General features: G+C 42.6%; 1 protein-coding gene across 1 annotated transcript in view; it reads right to left on the reverse strand.

Moving 5' to 3' along the window:
* Positions 1 to 867: 867 nt before the first annotated feature.
* Positions 868 to 18,645, reverse strand: part of EXO1 (exonuclease 1) — a gene marked incomplete at both ends in the record, with an annotated part of 33,705 nt that continues 15,927 nt past the window's right edge. Inside the window, 4 exons of the mRNA XM_080699253.1 lie at positions 868 to 1,003; positions 5,184 to 5,377; positions 6,990 to 7,091; positions 15,829 to 16,366. Of these exons, the coding sequence (XP_080555379.1) occupies positions 868 to 1,003; positions 5,184 to 5,377; positions 6,990 to 7,091; positions 15,829 to 16,366 (970 nt within the window). The remainder of the gene's footprint in view (positions 1,004 to 5,183; positions 5,378 to 6,989; positions 7,092 to 15,828; positions 16,367 to 18,645) is intronic.

Consider the following 18,645-nt stretch of genomic DNA (forward strand, 5'->3'; position numbering starts at 1 on the left):
AGTGTAGTCCGGAGGTAGAAGGGCTTCCAGGAATCCCAGTAACACACACACACACACACACACACACACACACACACACACACACAAAGAATATTAATGATAGAGCTGGGTGTGGTGGCACATACTTGTAATCCCAATACTTGGAGGCCAAGGTGGGAGGATCATGAGTTCAAGGCCAGCCTTAGCAAGATCAAGATCCTGTTTAAAAAAAAAAAAAGGCTGGGGGTGTATGCCCCTGGGTTCACTCCCCAGTATGAAATTAAAAGACAGTTGGACTAATGATATAAGAAATAGTTCTTTTCACCTGAGGCTGAAATTTTTCTCTACCGTCAATCTATGGCCCAACCACTCTTCAAGGATAACAACACACCCCGTTCACATAGTGATCCTCAGTCCTGCCGACCACCTCTCCCATTCTAGCAGCTTTACTTTCATTTCAATCCTGAGAATAGACAGGAAAGGCAGCTGGAAAATGTAAAGTCTGAAGACATACTGATTTCCTCTATGTTAAAAAGATGACAGGACTGTGGCTTTTCATTTTCCATTTTATACTGGACACCAGTACAGAAATCTTTAGGAACTTTATAAACTCTAAGGGGATTTGCCCATTAACATTAAAACTAACAACAACAACAACAACAACAAAAAAGCCAGAGACAAAACTGTTCTTCTATTTAGCTTCTTATTAAAATATAAAAAGCTGAGCAAAGAAAATTCCATAGTGAATATGCAAAATGTATTCCATTTTAAAAGTGGCATGGATCTAAGAATCAACCTTTCAGACTAGTAAGCGCCTCATTTGAAGTAGAAAGTTCAGATTGCTAAGATGTTCTTGCAGACAGCAGCCTCCGGCAGGGCGGTCCTCACTTACGGGAATATCGCTCTCTGGACGTGTGCGTACTCGGGTTTGCTGCTTAGATCCTCGTCTGCTTCTGGAGTGAGTTGAATATTATCTCTGACGGGAGACAGGGGCTCCTTACAAGAAGGAAGCTTTTCGGAATCCCTGCAAAATATAATAAAAGAAATGTTTTTTTTTTTTAGGGTAGTGATTTTAAGAGAAGAAATAATCTGTTTGGAAAGATAGGTGTATGAAGACGACAGGACCCGTTGTTGCAGAATCTGTCTCAGCTCACCATGGGTCCCATTCAGGTTCTCCTGAGTACTTGCAGCTGAATTCTGAGCTCTGCTATGTAGGGCCCTTTATACCTTTCAACATGAACGCTAGGCTACTAGTAGAATTTTATTAGCTGCAACAGAAAGAGCTCAATAGAGAAACTGTAATTCTTTCCTCCTAAAGGCCGGTCTCAAGTCTGGTTAAGAATATATTATTATTATTATTATTTTTTTTTTTTGCGGTACTGGGGTTCCTGGAAGCCCTTCTACCTCTGGGCTACACTCCCAGACCTATTTTTTTTACATTTTTTATTTGGAAACAAGGTCTCCTAAGCCAGCGCACACGGCTGGCTTCGAACCTGCGCGATCCTCCTGTCTCTGCCTCCCAAGCGCGGGGATTACAAGCGTGCGCCACCACGCCCGGCAAGAATATATTATATATATATATATATATATCCTTAGCTACTTAGTGACGGAGGCCTTTTGCAACTCAGTGAGATCCTGTTTGAAGATAAAGAATAAAAAATGGGGCTGGGGGTATCACTTGGAGGTAGAACGCCCCTGGGTTCCATCACCAGTACTGAAAAAAAAATAGGGCTGGGGTGAAGCTCAGAGGTAGAATGACCCTGAGTCTCATGCCCAGCACCACAAAATACAAAAATAAATAAAAGGGGCTGGGGGTGTGTGTCTAGCTCAGAAGTAGAATGCCCCTTGTTCAATCCCCAGTACCAAAAAATAAACAAATACCAGTCTTATTTCTAACAGGCCTTTAATACTGTTTTAGTCTTTATTTCTCTCCACCAGCACTTCTCTAGTCTATCCCATGGATTCTCATGACTCCCAAGGTCCTTCAGGGCATTCAGAAGATCAAGCTATTTTATAATGCTGTTTAGACGTTGTCTTCCCACTGTGCTGCTGTTGTGTTGCTGCTGCTAAAGCAGAACTGGGTAAAAACCAAGCAAAGGTTTGGTACGGATCAAGAAAGTGGCGACAGGCTAGCCGGGCGTGGTGGCGCATGCCCGTAATCCGCACGCTTGGGAGGCTGAGACAGGAGGATCGCGCAGGTTCGCAGCCAGCCTCAGCTACTTAGTGAAGCTCTCAGCAACTTAGTGAGACCCTGTTTCCAAATAAAATATAAAATAGTTTTGGGAGTGTAGCTCGGAGGTAGGAAGCCCCTGGGTTCCACCCCCATAAGTGGCAATGGACTGAGTCACACCAGCAGTGCTTGGATCCTCCACCTCCATGCATCTGAGGCAACAGAGACACAGAACCAGCTTAAAGAAGGCACTTGATGAAGCAGTGAATGAACATCTAAAGCTCTCAACCCTTCGGTACACCTCTTTTCTGTGAAAAACTGGGGAGCATATATCTAACACTTCTGTTTTGTTAAAGTGTGATGGTTATCTAAAATAAAAGCATGTATGACATTACAGCCATTCTTTTTTATTTTTCTTGGTGGTACTGGGGATTGAACCCAGGGGCATTCTACCTCCAAACTTAAACCCCCAGCCACATACATATATATCTTTTTTTTAACCAGAGGGCCTTACTAGGTAGCTGAGGCTGGTTGTGAACCTATGATTCTTCTGTCTCAGCTTCCCAAGTACTGGGAAAGCGTGTGCCACTACACCTGGCTCACATTACAGCCATTCTAATTTAGCTACTTGGCAAAAGGCTGCTCTAAAATGAACAAAGAAAACTACTTCAAAGGGAATAACTGAGAGTACCTATTGCCCATGATAAAATTCAAGCTTTCAAATAAAAATTAGAATTCTGAAAAACTGTGTCTACCACTGGAAAGTTTCCTAAACACTTAAGACCGCAGATTCTGACTTTCCCCCCTGGTATTATATAATTAAATATAGTTGGAAAAGTACAACTCAATGAACCAATATTTTCCAAATGACCAATGCATGATGTTACAAAATCATGCACAAGTAAAGGCATGTTTAAAAGTGGATGGTAAGCCAGGTGTGGTGGCACACATTTGTAATCCCAGTACTTGGGAGGCTGAGACAGGAGGATTGCAGGTTCAAAGCCAGCCTCAGCAACCCAGTAAGGACTTCCACAACTTAGTGAGACCCTGTTTCCAAGTAAGAAATAAAATTGGGCTGGGGGTATAATGGAGGTAGAATGCCTCTAAATTCAATCCCTAGTACCCTCACCCCCAAAAAGTGAATTGTAATTTTTTTTGGTACTTTGGGTTGAACCAAAGTATATTCTACTTCTGAGTTATACCACAGCCCTACTTTATTTTTTATTTTGAAACAGGGTCTCTCTAGTTGACAAGGCTGGCCTTTAACCTTACATCCTCCCAAGAACTGGTATTATAAGCATGTACCACCACGCCCAATTAGTGGACTATAATGTAACACTGCACACAAACAAAAAAGGTCAGTAATGAATTCAATGTTGCAACTAACCTTAAGAAACTATCACTTGTTGAAATTTAGTATAAAAGCAAAGAAAAAAAAAAAGGCTTTTTCTGTGGCACTGAAAAGTGAGCCCAGGGGCATTATACCTCTGAGCGACATCTCCAGCCCTATTTTATTTTTATTTGGAAACAAGGTCTCAGTAGGTTAATGAAAATCTCACTACTTGCTGAGGCTGTCCTTGAACCTGTGATTCTACTGTCTCAGCCTTAAAGGTGTGTGCCACCATGCCTGGCCGAGAAAGTTTACAACGGCTATCAAGAGGTGGGCGTAGCGCACTCTTGCAATCCTAGTACTTGGGAGACTTAGACAGGAGGCTCACAAGTTCAAAGCCAGCATTGGCAACTTAGTGAGGCTCTTAGCAACCAAGTGAGACCTGTTTCCAAATAAGAAATAAAATTGGGCTGGGGGTGTGGCTTAGAGGTAGAATACCTCTGGGTTCAATCCCTAGTACCAAAAAATAAAAATAAATAAATACAAATAAAAAGGCTATTAAGTGCCGGGCGTGGTGGCACACACTTGTAATCCCTGCGCTTGGGAGGCAGAGACAGGAGGATCGCGCAGGTTCAAAGCCAGCCGTGCTGGCTTAGGAGACCTTGCGTAGCCCAGAGGTAGAAGGGCTTCCAGGAACCCCAGTATCAAAAAAAAAAAAAAAAAAAAAGGCTATTAAACTAAGCATGGTGGCACAAACCTGTAATCCCTGTACTAAGGAGGTTGAGACAGGAGCATCGCAGGTTCAAGGACAGCCTCAGCAAGTAGCGAGACTCTAATCAACCTAGCAAGAGACCATTTCCAAATAAGAAATAAAATCAGGCTGGGTGTGTAGCTCAAAGGCAGAAATGTCTCTGGTTCAACGCCCAGTACTACACACACACATACACAAACGCTGAAACAGGCAGATCACAGTTTCAAAGACAGCCTTGGCAACTTAGTGAGAACTTTCATCCAAATAAAAAATAAAATGGGGTTGAGAGCGTACCTCAGAGATAGAATGCCCCTGGGTTCAATCCCCAGCAAAACACACACACCTCACAATTTACATACGAATACATGTGGGACTAGGTTTCCTTCATGTAGTTCAACCAAAACAGTATGTAATAGATCAAATAGAAAATTTTATTAAACTTAGCACAATTGCCTAGAAAATCAACTAATTATAAATTAATGTTACCCTGTGGCTAATTTTTTTTTTTTTTTTGAAACCGGGTCTCACTGATTTGCAGAGGGCCTCACTAAGTAGCTGAGGCTGTCTGCGAACCGTGATCCTCTGGTCTCAGCCTCCCGAATGCTGGGATTACAAGCGTGCACCACCACGCCCGGCTTTTATTCTTTATTTTGAAACAGGGTCTCACTAAGAGTTGCAAAGGACCTCACTAAGTAGCTGAGGTTGGCCTTGAACTGTGATCCTCTTGTCTCAGCCTTCCAAGTACCAAAATTACAGGTGTGTACCGCCACATCTGACCGGAAAGCCAAGAGTTCAAGGCTTGAAAAAGTAGTAAACTTCAGAGATGCCAAAGGCCGACTGAAAACAAATGGTGAGAGAAAAAGAAATCAACGATGAAGAGTTTGGAGAGAGAGGTTAGAACTACTGAAAAGAACAGTTTATCCTATTCCAGAATAAGAAACAAGGCAACTTACTTTTTAAACCCAAAATTCTTCCAGAGCTCATGAATTTTCCTCTGCACCCCTGGCTTGTTCTCGGCGTTATGGTGATTTCTCCTCTGGACGCTCGCTGGCTTCTTGCTCAGCCCACTGGCTCTGGCAGGGACCAGAGGTTTGATCTTGGTTGCAGAAAGAGAGTCCAAAGAACCAGATTTGTACAGCCCGGGAACCTGAAGACGAAACACCCGTCGAACACTACTGTTAAAGTAACTGCCTTTAGTTAATTTCAAAGGATTTTTTAAGTTGCTGGAACAGATAACCCACGATCAAAGTATAAAAATGTGTTACTTATAAATGTCTACTACAGAAATAATCACAATTATTCTAATAGGCAATACACACACCTGGCATAATTTAAGAGTTACAGAGGACAGCGAGTATCATTCAGTCCCACTCTGCCTCTGGCCAGAGGCATCCATTAATGCACTGCACACAAGAAACTGCCAGCGCACTGCACGCTAGTACAGCTGTTTTTCTTAATCCCACTTAATGACACTCTGGAGATTTTCCCGTTTCACAAACAGAGTGAATTTTATTTTTACTCAGTTGCCTGAATGTGACATCATTTATTTAAACCTCTACTGACATTTTGCTCCCACTAAAGGGCTTGATTTTTATTCCATGGGTAATATAAAGTTGCTGACGTTTTGTTGTTGTTAGGATAGTTAAAAGGTATATATAACAGAGAGTGTATAATCTGGCTGAAAATATGTTTTGTTGTTTTGTTTTGTTTTGTTTTGGTGGTACTGGGGGTGAAACCCAGGGGCTTCCTACCTCCGAGCTACACTCTCAGACCTTTTTTTATATTTTATTTGGAAACAGGGTCTCACTAAGTTGCTGAGAGCCTCACTAAGTAGCTGAGACTGGCTTCGAACCTGTGCGATCCTCCTGTCTCAGCCTCCCAAGCGCGGGGATTACAAGCATGCGCTACCACGCCCGGCTTGAAAGTATGTTTTTAGAAGGCCATTTGGCAATACATATTTTAAGGCATTAAATCGTATATGCCTTGAAACCAGTAATATCACTCCATGGAATTCATCCTTATAGAAAATCAAGAATATATGCTCAAAAATTTATAAACCAGGTATGGTGGCACATGCTTATAATCCCAGTACTTGGGAGGCTAAGACAGGAGGATCACAGGTTTGTGGCCAGCCTCAGCAACTTCTGAGGCCCTCCACAACTCGGTAAGAAGAAATAAATAATAAAATAGGGCTGAGGCAGGGAATAGGGCTGGGGATTTATCTTAGAGGTAGAATGCCCTGGGTTCAATCCCCAGTAAACACACACACACACACACACACACACACACACACACACACACACACACACGTAATGACTATAAGTACACAGAAAAAAAATCATTGACATTTACTACAAGAGAAAATATGTTTCAACTTACTCCTTTAAACATCTATAATTAAGCACAAATATTGTCCCAGGAAGTTTGAAAGTAGACATTTTAAAATAAATCAAAATATACATGTATTTTTATTTATTTATTTTTTAGTACTGGGGGTAGAACCCAAGGGCTATACTCCCAGACCTGTTTTTATACTTTATTTGGAAACAGGGTCTCACTAAGTTGCTGAGAGCCTCACTAAGGAGCCGAGGATGGCTTCGAACCTATGCAATCCTCCCGTCTCAGCCTCCCTGGCGCGGGGATTATAAGGGTGCATTACTATGCCCGGCTTGTATTTTAATTTTTGATTCTGCTTGTATTTCACATTTTAAGAAGTACTCTTCTGAAATTAAAAAAGAAAAATCAAATAAATGTTTTACCTTGTTCCTTAGAAGTATGTCTTTCTTTGAAAAATGAGATAAATGTTGCTCAGAGTTTTGATTACCTTGATTGTCCAGTGACTTCCCATTACAATCAGATTCCTAGATCCCCCAAATCAAAACAAAATAAAATTAGATTTTATTATGACAACTAACCAATATTAAGCAAAATGGAAAAAAAATAAAATGAGAAAAATCGGTCTAAATAAAATATCTCACAGAAAAACTAAAAACATGGGCCAAAATTTTTAAAAAAGAAAATAAATCAAATATGAAAAGGATGGTATTTCCCAGTTTCAAAGAAGAAACTAGAAAGATGTTTTAGCTAGAGAAATAAATTATATGAACCATCTATTTAAAGTTTTGAAGGCTTTTTTGAAAACCATTTCTTCAGGAGCCTGTCAAAATGTTGAGTGAGGTAAAAACAGCATCTCCTAATATAATATTCTAGCTTTACCCAAGCTTGGCTGATGGCTTTCATAAATTATTAACTTCAAAAAGTCTGCTGACCCAGAGCAGCCCCTCATCTCTCTCTCTCTCTCTTTTTTTTGGTGGTACAGGGGTTCCTGGAAACCCTTCTATCTCCGGGCTACACTCCCAGACCTATTTTATATTTTTATTTGGAAACAGTGTCTTTTAAGCCAGAGAGGCTGGCTTTGAACCTCCACGATCCTCCTGTCTCCACCTCCCAAGCGCGGGGATTACAAGCGTGTGCCACCACGCCCTGCTTCATCTCTTCTTTTAATTGTGTGACACATTCAACATTAAAAAGAAAAGGCATTTGCTAAGCTGGTCATAATGGTGCACACTCAGAGACCCTGTTTCCACATAAAAAAAAAAAGTTAAAAAATAGATCTGGGAGTGTAGCCCGTGGGAGTGTAGCCCCAAGGTAGAAGGGCTTCCAGGAACACCAGTACCAAAAAAAAAAAAAAAAAAAAGAATAAAATATAAGGCTGGAGGAGTAGCTTGGAGGTAGAATGCTCCTGGGTTCCATCTCCAGTACTGGGGGGGGGGGGGGAGAGGCAAATGCTTTAGAGGACGGCAGCACTTTCAGGCGTGAGTCAAGGCATGTCGACCTTCGGCAGCAGCATTGGGACCCACCCTCTGCTCCCAATTTCATCATGTAAGGCTTTCCATAGATGGCGCATTCTCTCATACTCTTTCCACAAAAGTCAAATGAAAAAGGACATGAATAAAAAGTCAGCAAGCTTCACACTTCCACATTTTTCCAAGAGGCTTTAAAAATAATATTTACCTTGGGATTCTATACACTGTTGCACATTTAAATAACAACCAGATAGTAAGACGCCACTGACTTATATTATACCTTACAGAAACTGGACAGTTCCACACTCACCACTAACCATGGTGGTGACCCTGGGATAGATAATTTCTTACAACTAAGGTCATGGCAAAGATCCTAAAATTACTGTAGGCTGACCTCCGCTACAGTCACTAAACACGATACATTCTCTAGGGTCTATGGATTTCACAATGAATGAACCACATGATGAAAACTCATATCCATTTATTTTTTATTTTGAGACACTGTCTCACTATGTTGCCCAGGCTGGCTTCAAACTCACAGTCACCCTGCCTCAGCCTCACAAGTAATTGGGATTATAGGCGTGCACCTGTAATTCAAAATGATGCCCCAATGGCACTGCAGTTTCTGGAATACAAGAAAGATTATACAGTTTTAAATAACTATAAATGTCTAATGTTTTGAGAATTAACAATCTATCCTAAGGAATTTACTGGACCTGGCATCAAAAGATGATTTAATGAATGATTCCTAATTTCTATACTTTAGGGGGGGGGTCATGTTTCTATAACAGACTAGGATAAAGAATGGTTAGCCATGTAGATGAAATATGCAGAGTTCTACCAGTGTGACCACGCTGTAGCCTATGAGCTGGTAAGGAAGACCTCTAAGTAAAACATGGCTAAAAAATTACAAAGTAAGTGAAGCAGGAAGATATATGCTGGAAAAGAAAAAGAATGCCCCCAACGTGCTTAGTGGGTTTTCAAGTATCCTTACCAATAGATGTTTTTTTATAAAAAGACATGCAGGAGACAGGTGTAGTGGAACCCCAAGGGCAATGCAGTGTGTGAAAAAATAGAGGTGCATCACAGAGGACGCCAGCAAGGCAACAGCACACGACCAAGATGAAGGGAAGTTCAAGTCTCAGCCAGGTGTGGTGGTGCACGCTTGTCATCCCAGTGCTTGGAGGCTGAGACAGGAGGATCTGGGCCGGCCCGCCTCAGCTACTTAGTGAGACCCTGTTTCAAAATAAAGAATGAAAAATAGAGCTGGGGGTATAGCTCAGAGGTAGAATGCCCCTAAGTTCAACCCCCAGTGCTGCAAAAAAAAAAAAAAAGAAAAGAAAAAAAAATGTTTGCATCTCCAGGCAAGCAAGACCTGTGTTTGCCTTGTGATAATCATAAAAACATAAAAGGCCACACAGGAAAGACTTCAGCTTTGTCCAAATGGACACAACTTTTCAAATACTAACTTGGCTTTTTTCCTCTAATTTGAATCCAATGTATAAAGTCAAGTTCTTGTTGAGAATATGAATTATTTTAAATACAAGCTATACTGATTTATTAGATGCTGCTCAATAATCAGGATTATCAGACATAAAAACTTTATGGTTATAATTGTTCTTATAACCTGGGAATTATACTGGATAAAGATAAAACAGTATGTTCTACTAGTAAATTTGAGATAAAGCCATCATGTCATTTTAAATTATGTTACTGGCTCAAGCTGGGCATGGTGGCGCATGCTTGTAATCCCCGCGCTTGGGAGGCTGAGACAGGAGGATCGCGCAGGTTCAAAGCCAGCCTCAGCTACTTAGTGAGGCTCTCAGCAACTTAGTGAGACCCTGTTTCCAAATAAAATATAAAATGGGTCTGGGAGTATAGCCCGGAGGTAGAAAGCCTCTGGGTTCCACCTCCAGTACCACCAAATAAATAAATAAATAAATAAATAAGTAAATAAATAAATAAATTATGTTACTGGCTCTAAAGAGGGGTGTGTGTGTGTGTGTGTGTGTGTGTGTGTGTGTGGTACTGGGGACTGAACCTGGAGAATGTGGGTTCTATATCTATATCTGATCTATACCATTTATTTATTTATTCATTCATTCTTTATTTTGAAACAAGGTCTCACTAAGTTGCAAAAGGCCTAAGTAACTGAGGCTGTCAGCGAACCTCTTCCTGTCTCAGCCTCCCAAGTACTGGATTACAGGTGTGCAGCACCACGCCTGACTTTTAATTTTTTAGTTTGAAACAGTCTCACTAAGTTGCTGAAGCTGGCCTCAAACCTGTGATCCTCCTTGTTTCAGCCTCCCAAATACTAGGATTATAGGTATGAACCACCACACTCAGCTTATGAAGAGTACTTATTCATTTTAATAAAATCAAAGTTAGAAACAAAAAATCAATGTCATAATAAAAGATGTTCTATAGCTGGGCATGGTGGTGCACATTTGTAATCTCAGTACTTTGGAGGCTGAGATAGGGGGAATCACAAATTGATGACAGTATCAGCAAGTAGAGACTCTCATAAAAAAAAAAAAAAATGGAGCTGGGGGTGTTAGCTCAAAGGTAGAATGCCCTGGGCTCAAATCCCCAGTAACACACTCACACAAATAACTTACTTGTATTTACTTGTCTTTTGTTTCTTTTATAAAGGTTAGCAGACATAAAAACAAATAAAATTTATTTCTTAAGAATTTAAACTTTGGGACTTCCGGGAAGATGGTGACAGAGAAAAGCGGGGCTTACGAGCAACAATCAATGGTTAGCGAACAACCAATCTCTATTACCACAAAATCAGCACCTTTCATACCCAGAAAACACCATCAGCAGAAAAACAAAAAATGTAAATACAAGCGACAAAGAAAAAGAGGGCTGGAAAAACGAGACACCAGAAAGAAACCAGACCGCAGTGCTGTCGCCATCTTCTCTTGCAGCACCAGGCCCCAGAGAGGAGGAGGACTCAGAACGGAGCTCAGGGCAGAGAGGAGATACACCGGCCTCACATCCTAGGACACAGCAGCAGCGCCATACTGCCGACAGCAGCAGCGAGCTCACTGGACGGCACCAGACCAACGCACTCAACAGCCCACCAGGCTTCAGAGAGGTGGCGGACAGCAAGCCGAGGTGAGCGCCTGAGGATCAGCCAGGCGGAATTCAGCGGATTTTTCGGCGCAGGGAGCGCCCAAAGCTCCCAGGGACTGGGATCAGCACACCCTGCAGGGACTCAGAGCAAAGCTCAAAAACAGGGAAGAAATAAGCCAGCCTCAAGGCCGAGGGCGTGGCAATGGTGCCATATTGCCACTGACAGCAGCAGCAGCAAATTCACCGAGTCCACTACAGCTCCATCAGCGCACTCAACAACAGTGAGTCAAATTGCGGCCCCTAGAGGAGAAATCCCAGTACTGTACTCCCAGGGACTTGACCCAGTGGGGGAGCGGCAGTGGCAGAGATATCACACCATAGTCACACCTCCCACAGGAGAACGCCCAACCTGGCACCCCCCATGGTCTAAAGCAGCCTCAATGACTCCCTGGGTCTGAGACTGCGATAAAACCCAGTAAAGGAGTAGTGGTGACTGAGATACCACAGACTCGAGAACCAGAGTACCTTAAGTGAAGTTGTAGTGACCCAGGGAAGAACCCAGAGAAAGCACAAACTTCAGAAATCATGGGAAAGAGGAATAATACTGGAGCAATTAATGCCCACAACCCCTTATTATCAGAACCACATAAAACAGAAATTCAGAGATTTCTAGAATATCAAATCAGGAAAATAACTGTAGAAATAATAGAGGTGTTTCAAAAAGAATTCAGAGAGAGCCAAAAAGAGATACAGGATGCAATCAATGAAGTAAAGTCCTCAATTCAAAGTATAAACAACCGATTAGACCACATGGAGAATAGAATCTCGCTCTTAGAAGATGATCAATCCAAAAATGAATGCATAGTTTCTAATCTAGAAAAAAATATCCGACAGCAGAAATCTGACATTGAAAAAACATGGGCCCATTTTAAGAGAGCTAACCTGAGAATAACTGGAATAAAGGAGGGAAAAGAAGGTGAAACCAAAGGGATCAACAATCTCTTCAAGGAAGTAATAGCAGAAAATTTTCCAAACATAGAGCAAGAGGTTGATACACAGGTCCAGGAAACTTATAGAACCCCTTTTAGACAGGATCGGAGAAAAGGATCCCCACACCACATAATTGTCAAAATGACCAATGTGGAAGCCAAGCAGAGAATCTTAAAGGCAACAAAAACAAAGGGCCAAGTGACATTCAGAGGCAAACCAATTAGAATCACTCCAGACTTCCCAAACCAAGTCATGAGAGCCAGAAGGGCTTGGAGTAACATATTCCAAACTCTGAAAGAAAACAACTTCCAGCCAAAAATTTCCTACCCAGCAAAACTCTCTATCAAATTAGATGGGGAAATAAGAAGCTTCCATGACAAACAGAAACTGAAGGAATTTATGTCTTCAAAACCAGCACTAGAGAAAATATTCAAAGAGATTAACTACAAAGAAGAAATAGGTAACACACATCAGAACCAGAGAAACAAGATTTTCCATCCAACAGACAACTAAGATTGGTTATCTTTGGAGATTCATTATTTATGTTAGTCTTTTACCTATTTCTAAATTGTATTGTTTGCTTTTATTGTTGCTAATTTTTAGGATTTCTAGTTGGAATATTAATATACCTTCAGATATAGCATTTGGGAATATTTTATCCCATTCTATCAGTAAATTTTTACTGTTTACATTGTCTTTGGATATACAATATTTTTTTTATTTTCTAGGGAGTTTGTATACCCTTTTGTTGCCTGTGCCATTGAAATCATATCCAAGAAATCACTGCCAATTTCAATGTTGTGAGGTTTTATGACCCAGATTTTCTTCTAAAAGTTTATAGTCTTAAGATTTATATTTAGGTCTTTTATCTATTTTGAGTTAATATTTATATATGGTGTTAGGTAAGGGTCCAATTTTATTCTTTTTCATGTAATTATTTTTCAACAATATTTAGTTAAAAGATTATTATTTCCTCCACCAAATGTTTGTAGAAACCTTGTCAAAAATAACTTGACAATATATGGAAGAATTTATCTCTAGGTTTTTATTTAACTCTAATGGCTTATATATCTGCCTTTAGAACAGTACTACACTGTTTCAATTATTGTAGCTTTATAAGGTTTGAAATCAGAAAATATACATCTTCTAGCTTTGTTCTTTTTCGAGATTGTTTTGGGTATCTAGAGTCCATATTCCATATTAGGATAGATTTTTTCTGAAAAATAAATAAATAAATTTATGATAGTTTCACCTAAAAAAAAAAGAGGAAATATTCTCTGGTAAGAAAGAAAGCAAAAAGAAGTATTGAAATGTTATCTTTAAGTTATCAAAAGCTTGGTATCAGACAAATGAAACTGTTATGTGAGATTATCATTGTTAATTTTGGATAAATTGCTATAATACTAGATGTCAACCACTAAGCCAAGCATGGGAAGGAGGGATGGGGAGGGAATGGGGTGGGGATCGGGTAGGGGCTAACTGGGCGATATGTGCATGTATGTCTACAAAAGTTTTTTTTTTTTTTTTAATCCCATTATGATGTATGAATAGAGTGTACCAATACAAAAATTAAAAAAAAAAAAAAATTAAAACTTTGTGTCTATGTGATACTTGAGATGGAACCCAGGGGCATTCTACCTCCAAGATACACCCTCACCCCTATTTTATTCTTTGATTTTGAAACAGAGCCTCACTAAGTTGCTGAGGCTAGCTGCAAACCTGTAATCCTCTGTCTCAGCCTCCCAAGTACTGATTACAGTGTATGCCACCACAGCCAGCTTGAAGTACTAAAACCTAACTTACACAGAATTATATTAACAGGGTCATTTCTTATTTATTTATTTATTTTTTGGTACTAAGTAATTGAACTCAGGGATGTTCTACCTTTGAGATATACTCCCAGCTCTTTTTATTTTGAAATAGGGTTTTGCTAAATTGCAGAGACTGGCCTTGAAACTGCAATCCTCTTGTCTCAGTCTCCCAAGCACTGAGATTACAGGCATGTGCCACCATGTCTAGCTAGGGCCATTTCTTTATAAGTTCTCAAATGTTGCCCAAATTCAAGATTAAATTAAGAATTTAATAGTAAATGTGTAGCAGTTTTTTGTTCTAGACTGTCATTCTGCTTAGGTGACAGTGCCACACTTCAAGTTCCTATCAATGCAATACACATTGGTTCAAGAAATAAAGCTAGTTTAAATCTATAAGAGTGTAAATTTTGAAGATACAGAGAAGTTCCTCAAATGAGTAAAATGTGAACTTTCTACATAGGATTTAGAATAAAAAATTAAGGAGCCTGCCGAGGGGTTAGGCCGGTGCTGGGGCCAGCGAGGCCGGCACCAGAGCCTGCCATGAGGCAAGGCCGGTACTGGGGCCTCCGAGGCCAGGATTGGAGGCTGCCGAGAGGTTAGGCCGGAGCTGGGGCCAATGAGGCCAGCATCGGAGCCTGCCGTGAGGCAAGGCCGGTGCTGAGGCCTCCGAGGCCGGGATCAGAGCCTACCTTGAGGCAAGGCCGGTACTGGGGCCTCCGAGGCCAGGATAAGAGCCTGCCGAGGGGTTAGGCCAGTGCTGGGGCCAGAGAGGCTGGCATCGGAGCCTGCCGTGAGGCAAGGCCGGTACTGGGACCTCCGAGGCTGGGATAAGAGCCTGCCGAGGGGCTAGGCTGGTGCTGGGGCCAGCGAGGCCAGCATCGGAGCCTGCCTTGAGGCAAGGCCGGTACTGGGGCCTCCGAGGCCAGGATAACAGCCTGCCGAAGGGTTAGACTGGTGCTGGGGCCAGCGAGGCCAGCATCGGAGTCTGCCGTGAGGCGAGGCCAGCATCGGATTCTGCCGTGAGGCATGGCCAGTGCTGGGGCCTCCTAGGCCAGGAGCGGAACCTGCCAAGGGGTTAGGCCGGTCTGGGGCCAACGAGGCTGGCATTGGAGCCTGCCGTGAGGCTAGGCCGGTGCTGGGGCCTCCGAGGCCGGGATTGGAATCCTGCCAAGGGGTTAGGCTGGTGCAGGGAACAATGGCCAGCATCGGAGCCTGCTGTGAGGCAAGGCCACTCCTGCGGCCTCCAAGGCTGGGACCAAAGCCAGCTGAGGGGTTAGGCCGGGGTAGGGGCCAGCGAGACCAGAACCGGGGCCTCCCATGAGGCAAGGCCGCTGATTGAGCCAGCGAGGTCTGGATCAGTCCACTGAGTAGCCAGGCCACTACTGGGGCCGTCAAGAGTGGGATCGGTACTTGCAACGCAGCATGCACAGAGAAATATCGCAGAAAATATAAATCAGATGCTTCTCTTAATCAGCAATAACTAGGAGGAAAGGGGCAACAGGAAGAGGTTGAGCTATAGAAAGGGCCCTAGAGTGAAGCAACTAATGTGACCAATCAGAGGGTATGTAATATTGGAGGACGGAGCCTCTTTAAAATGCAGGAGGTACATAAACAAATGTATCAAAGTTAATCACCAAAGAAGCGTGGGATGGAGGGAGGGGGAGGGAATGGAATGGGGGCTGGAGGAGGGCTAATTGGATGATGTGTGCTTGTATATCCTCTCAAGTCTTGTACTCCAATGTGATTGATATATGACTACAATACACCAATTTAAAAAATAAATAAATTAATTAAAAAAAATTAAGAAACCAGTCATTTCCATAGCAGAGGCAGAATTTTCAACTGTCTGATCAGCACCCATTCTCTCTCACATACAAAGTTGAAAACAAAGGCCTCAAGGTCTGACCTACCTCTGAATCGGAATCCTCACTGGAAGGCTGAGAAAGTTTTGATGTATTTAGCCCCTGCGGGGACAGCTCTGTGCTTTGCTGAGATCCGCGGCCCTCATTCTCACTCTCTGAGATGGGCCTTTCAGACGCTGCATCCCTCCAGGGCAGAGAGGCTGGGGAATCCCTCCTCCTACGGAACTGCTGCAAGGCCGCGCTTGGAGAGGGGCTCGGAGTTCTTGCAAAATTTCCAAGGCTTCCAGTCCAACCAAAACAACTTCTCTGCTTCCCCTGAGCGGGTGGTGAGATAGTCCTTGTGAATTTGCTGGTCTTAAAAGACGAAGACGCTTCTTCAGCAAGTGCAGCCTCACCTGGAAGCTGATCACCCAGACCAGGTGCTGCATCTGTGTCCATCAGAGTCTTGCCTTCAGGGTCCAGGCAACCTGACTCGCCGGTGCTGGCAGTTATGGCAGCTATCTCTGGGGCAGCAGTTTCGTTGGGAGGCTGGGGGCTTGCTTCCTTTGATACACAGTCAACAGAATCCAGAGAACTGCAAAAAAACCTAAGAACCAGGAACAATGGGTCACTGTAGGAATTTAGGGCTTTCACACAAGGATCTCAAGCTTCAAAGTGGTATAATGATCTCATTCTTCTTTTAAGACGTCTCAGCTATGCATAGTGGTGCAAGATTGTAATCTCAGTACTTAGGAGGCTGACACAGGAGGATCACAGGTTTACGGCCAGCCTCCGCTTAGTGAGGCCTTCCACAACTTAGTGAGACCCTGTTTCAAAATTAAAAAAAAAAAAAAAAAAATAGGGAGGGGGTGTGGCTTGGAGATAGAATGCCCTTGGGTTCAATCCCAGGCACCACAAAAGATGAAAATATATAGAGCTGGGAATGCAGCTCAGAAATAGAGTGCCAGTGGGTTCAATCCCCAGTACCACAAAAAAGTATGATTTCATAAATAAAGGCAGTGTAGATCTTGAATTCAGTCAAAGTTTAAGCTTCGATTATGCAAATATATGCATTTCAATATTTATACAGTAAATTTTTAGACAGGACTTTCTAAAAACAATCATCTGGATGAGGTGGGGTCCCATGACTAATATATTGGCTTTATAAGAAAAGGAAGAGACCTGAACTAGCCTACCTGCCCTGTCTTACCAAGAGACACCACCAGCAAGCAGCACTGCAAGGCCCTCAGTGGTGCTGGTACTGCGCTTCTGGGCCCCAGGCCTCCAGATCACAAGCCACAGAAGCTTGCATTCTAATTTTTGGGTACTGGGATTGAGCCCAGGGACATTTCTACCTCTGAGCTACATCCCAGCTCATTTTATTGGGAAATAGGGTCTCAGTAAGTTGCTGAGGCTGGCCTTGAACCTGAGATCCTCCAATCTCAGATTCCCAAGTACTAGGATTACACGTGTGCACCATCATGCCCAGCATACTGTTCTTTATTAATTAATCAGGCCATCCAGGCACAGCTGTGCAGGCCTATAATCCTAGTACTTAGGAGGCCACATAGGAGGATCACAGGTTTGAGGACGGTTTCAGCTAGTAGTGAGACTCTTATCAACCTAGTGTTTCAAACCAAAAGATAAAGATACACACACACACACACACACACACACACACACACGCACACGCACACGCACACACACACATATATATGGCTCAGAGTTAGAACATCCCTGGGTTAGCCAGGCATGGTGGCACACGCTTGTAATCCCAGCATTCGGGAGGCTGAAACCGGAGGATTGCAGTTTGTGGCCAGCCTCAGCTACTTAGTGAGGCCCTCTGCAACTCAGTGAGACCTGGTTTTAAAATAAAAGAATGAAAAATAGGGCAGGGGCTATAGCTCAGAGGTCAAATGCCTCTGGGTCCCATGCCTAGACCTGCAAAAAAAAAAAAAAAAAAAACAAAAACATCTCTGGGTTTAATTCTCAGTACCAGTTGGGTATGGTGGTATATGCATGCCTGTAATTCCAGCACCTGGAAGGCTGAGACAAGAGGATTGTAAGCTCAAGGATAGCCTTAGAAACTTAGCAAGATCCCCTGCAACTTGGCAAGACCCTATTTGAAAATAAAAAATAAAAAGGGATGGGGGTGTAGCTTGGAGGTAGAATGCTCTTGGGTCCAATCCCCAGTACCAAAAACAAAACAACAAAACAAAAAAAGCCCAACTACTCAGTTGTGGCATCCAATTATAGCACCAGGACACAACCAACACAGGACCACTATCTCAAGCCAATAACATCAGTGTTATTTACTGTGTGTCTATCATCTCTAAGACCGTATTAGCCAATTTGCTTAAAACAACTCACTTAATTTTCTCAATGACCCTAAAGTTGTTATAACCATCAGATCATTCTTTCTTTTTTACATCTTTGTAGGCTGGGAGGAAAATGAATAGAGTAATACTTTCTATCCAATAGTTTCCCCCAGCCCATTTCAATGTCCCAAAGTTTAATTAACAGAACAGGAAAGTTGCCTGAGCTGAACTCAACACTTTGGAGGCCCTGTTTCTCACAAAGGAGGATGTGAAACACACAGCAGTGAGCCTCCCAAGCCAGGCATCACAGGATGAGGACAGGATTTGATCCAGGGGAGCCAGCCTAGTACTGAGATTCCTAAGCCTCAAACTGGACACCTCTAGATCTCACCATGGTTTGCAGGGACTAGAGGAACAGCCTGACTCATCTTGGCGCTCCTCTTTTGGGCCTCTGGAATCTGCTTCCACTGTGGGCTCACAGGTCTCCTAGAATAAGAACCAAACCACACCCCTCCCCTGACTCAAACTCTCTAAAGAAGTCACATTAAAGACTACAGCTCACAACTGA

This window comes from Muscardinus avellanarius (genome assembly GCF_963383645.1).
Source record: "Muscardinus avellanarius genome assembly, chromosome: 7".
Taxonomy (NCBI): domain Eukaryota; kingdom Metazoa; phylum Chordata; class Mammalia; order Rodentia; family Gliridae; genus Muscardinus; species Muscardinus avellanarius.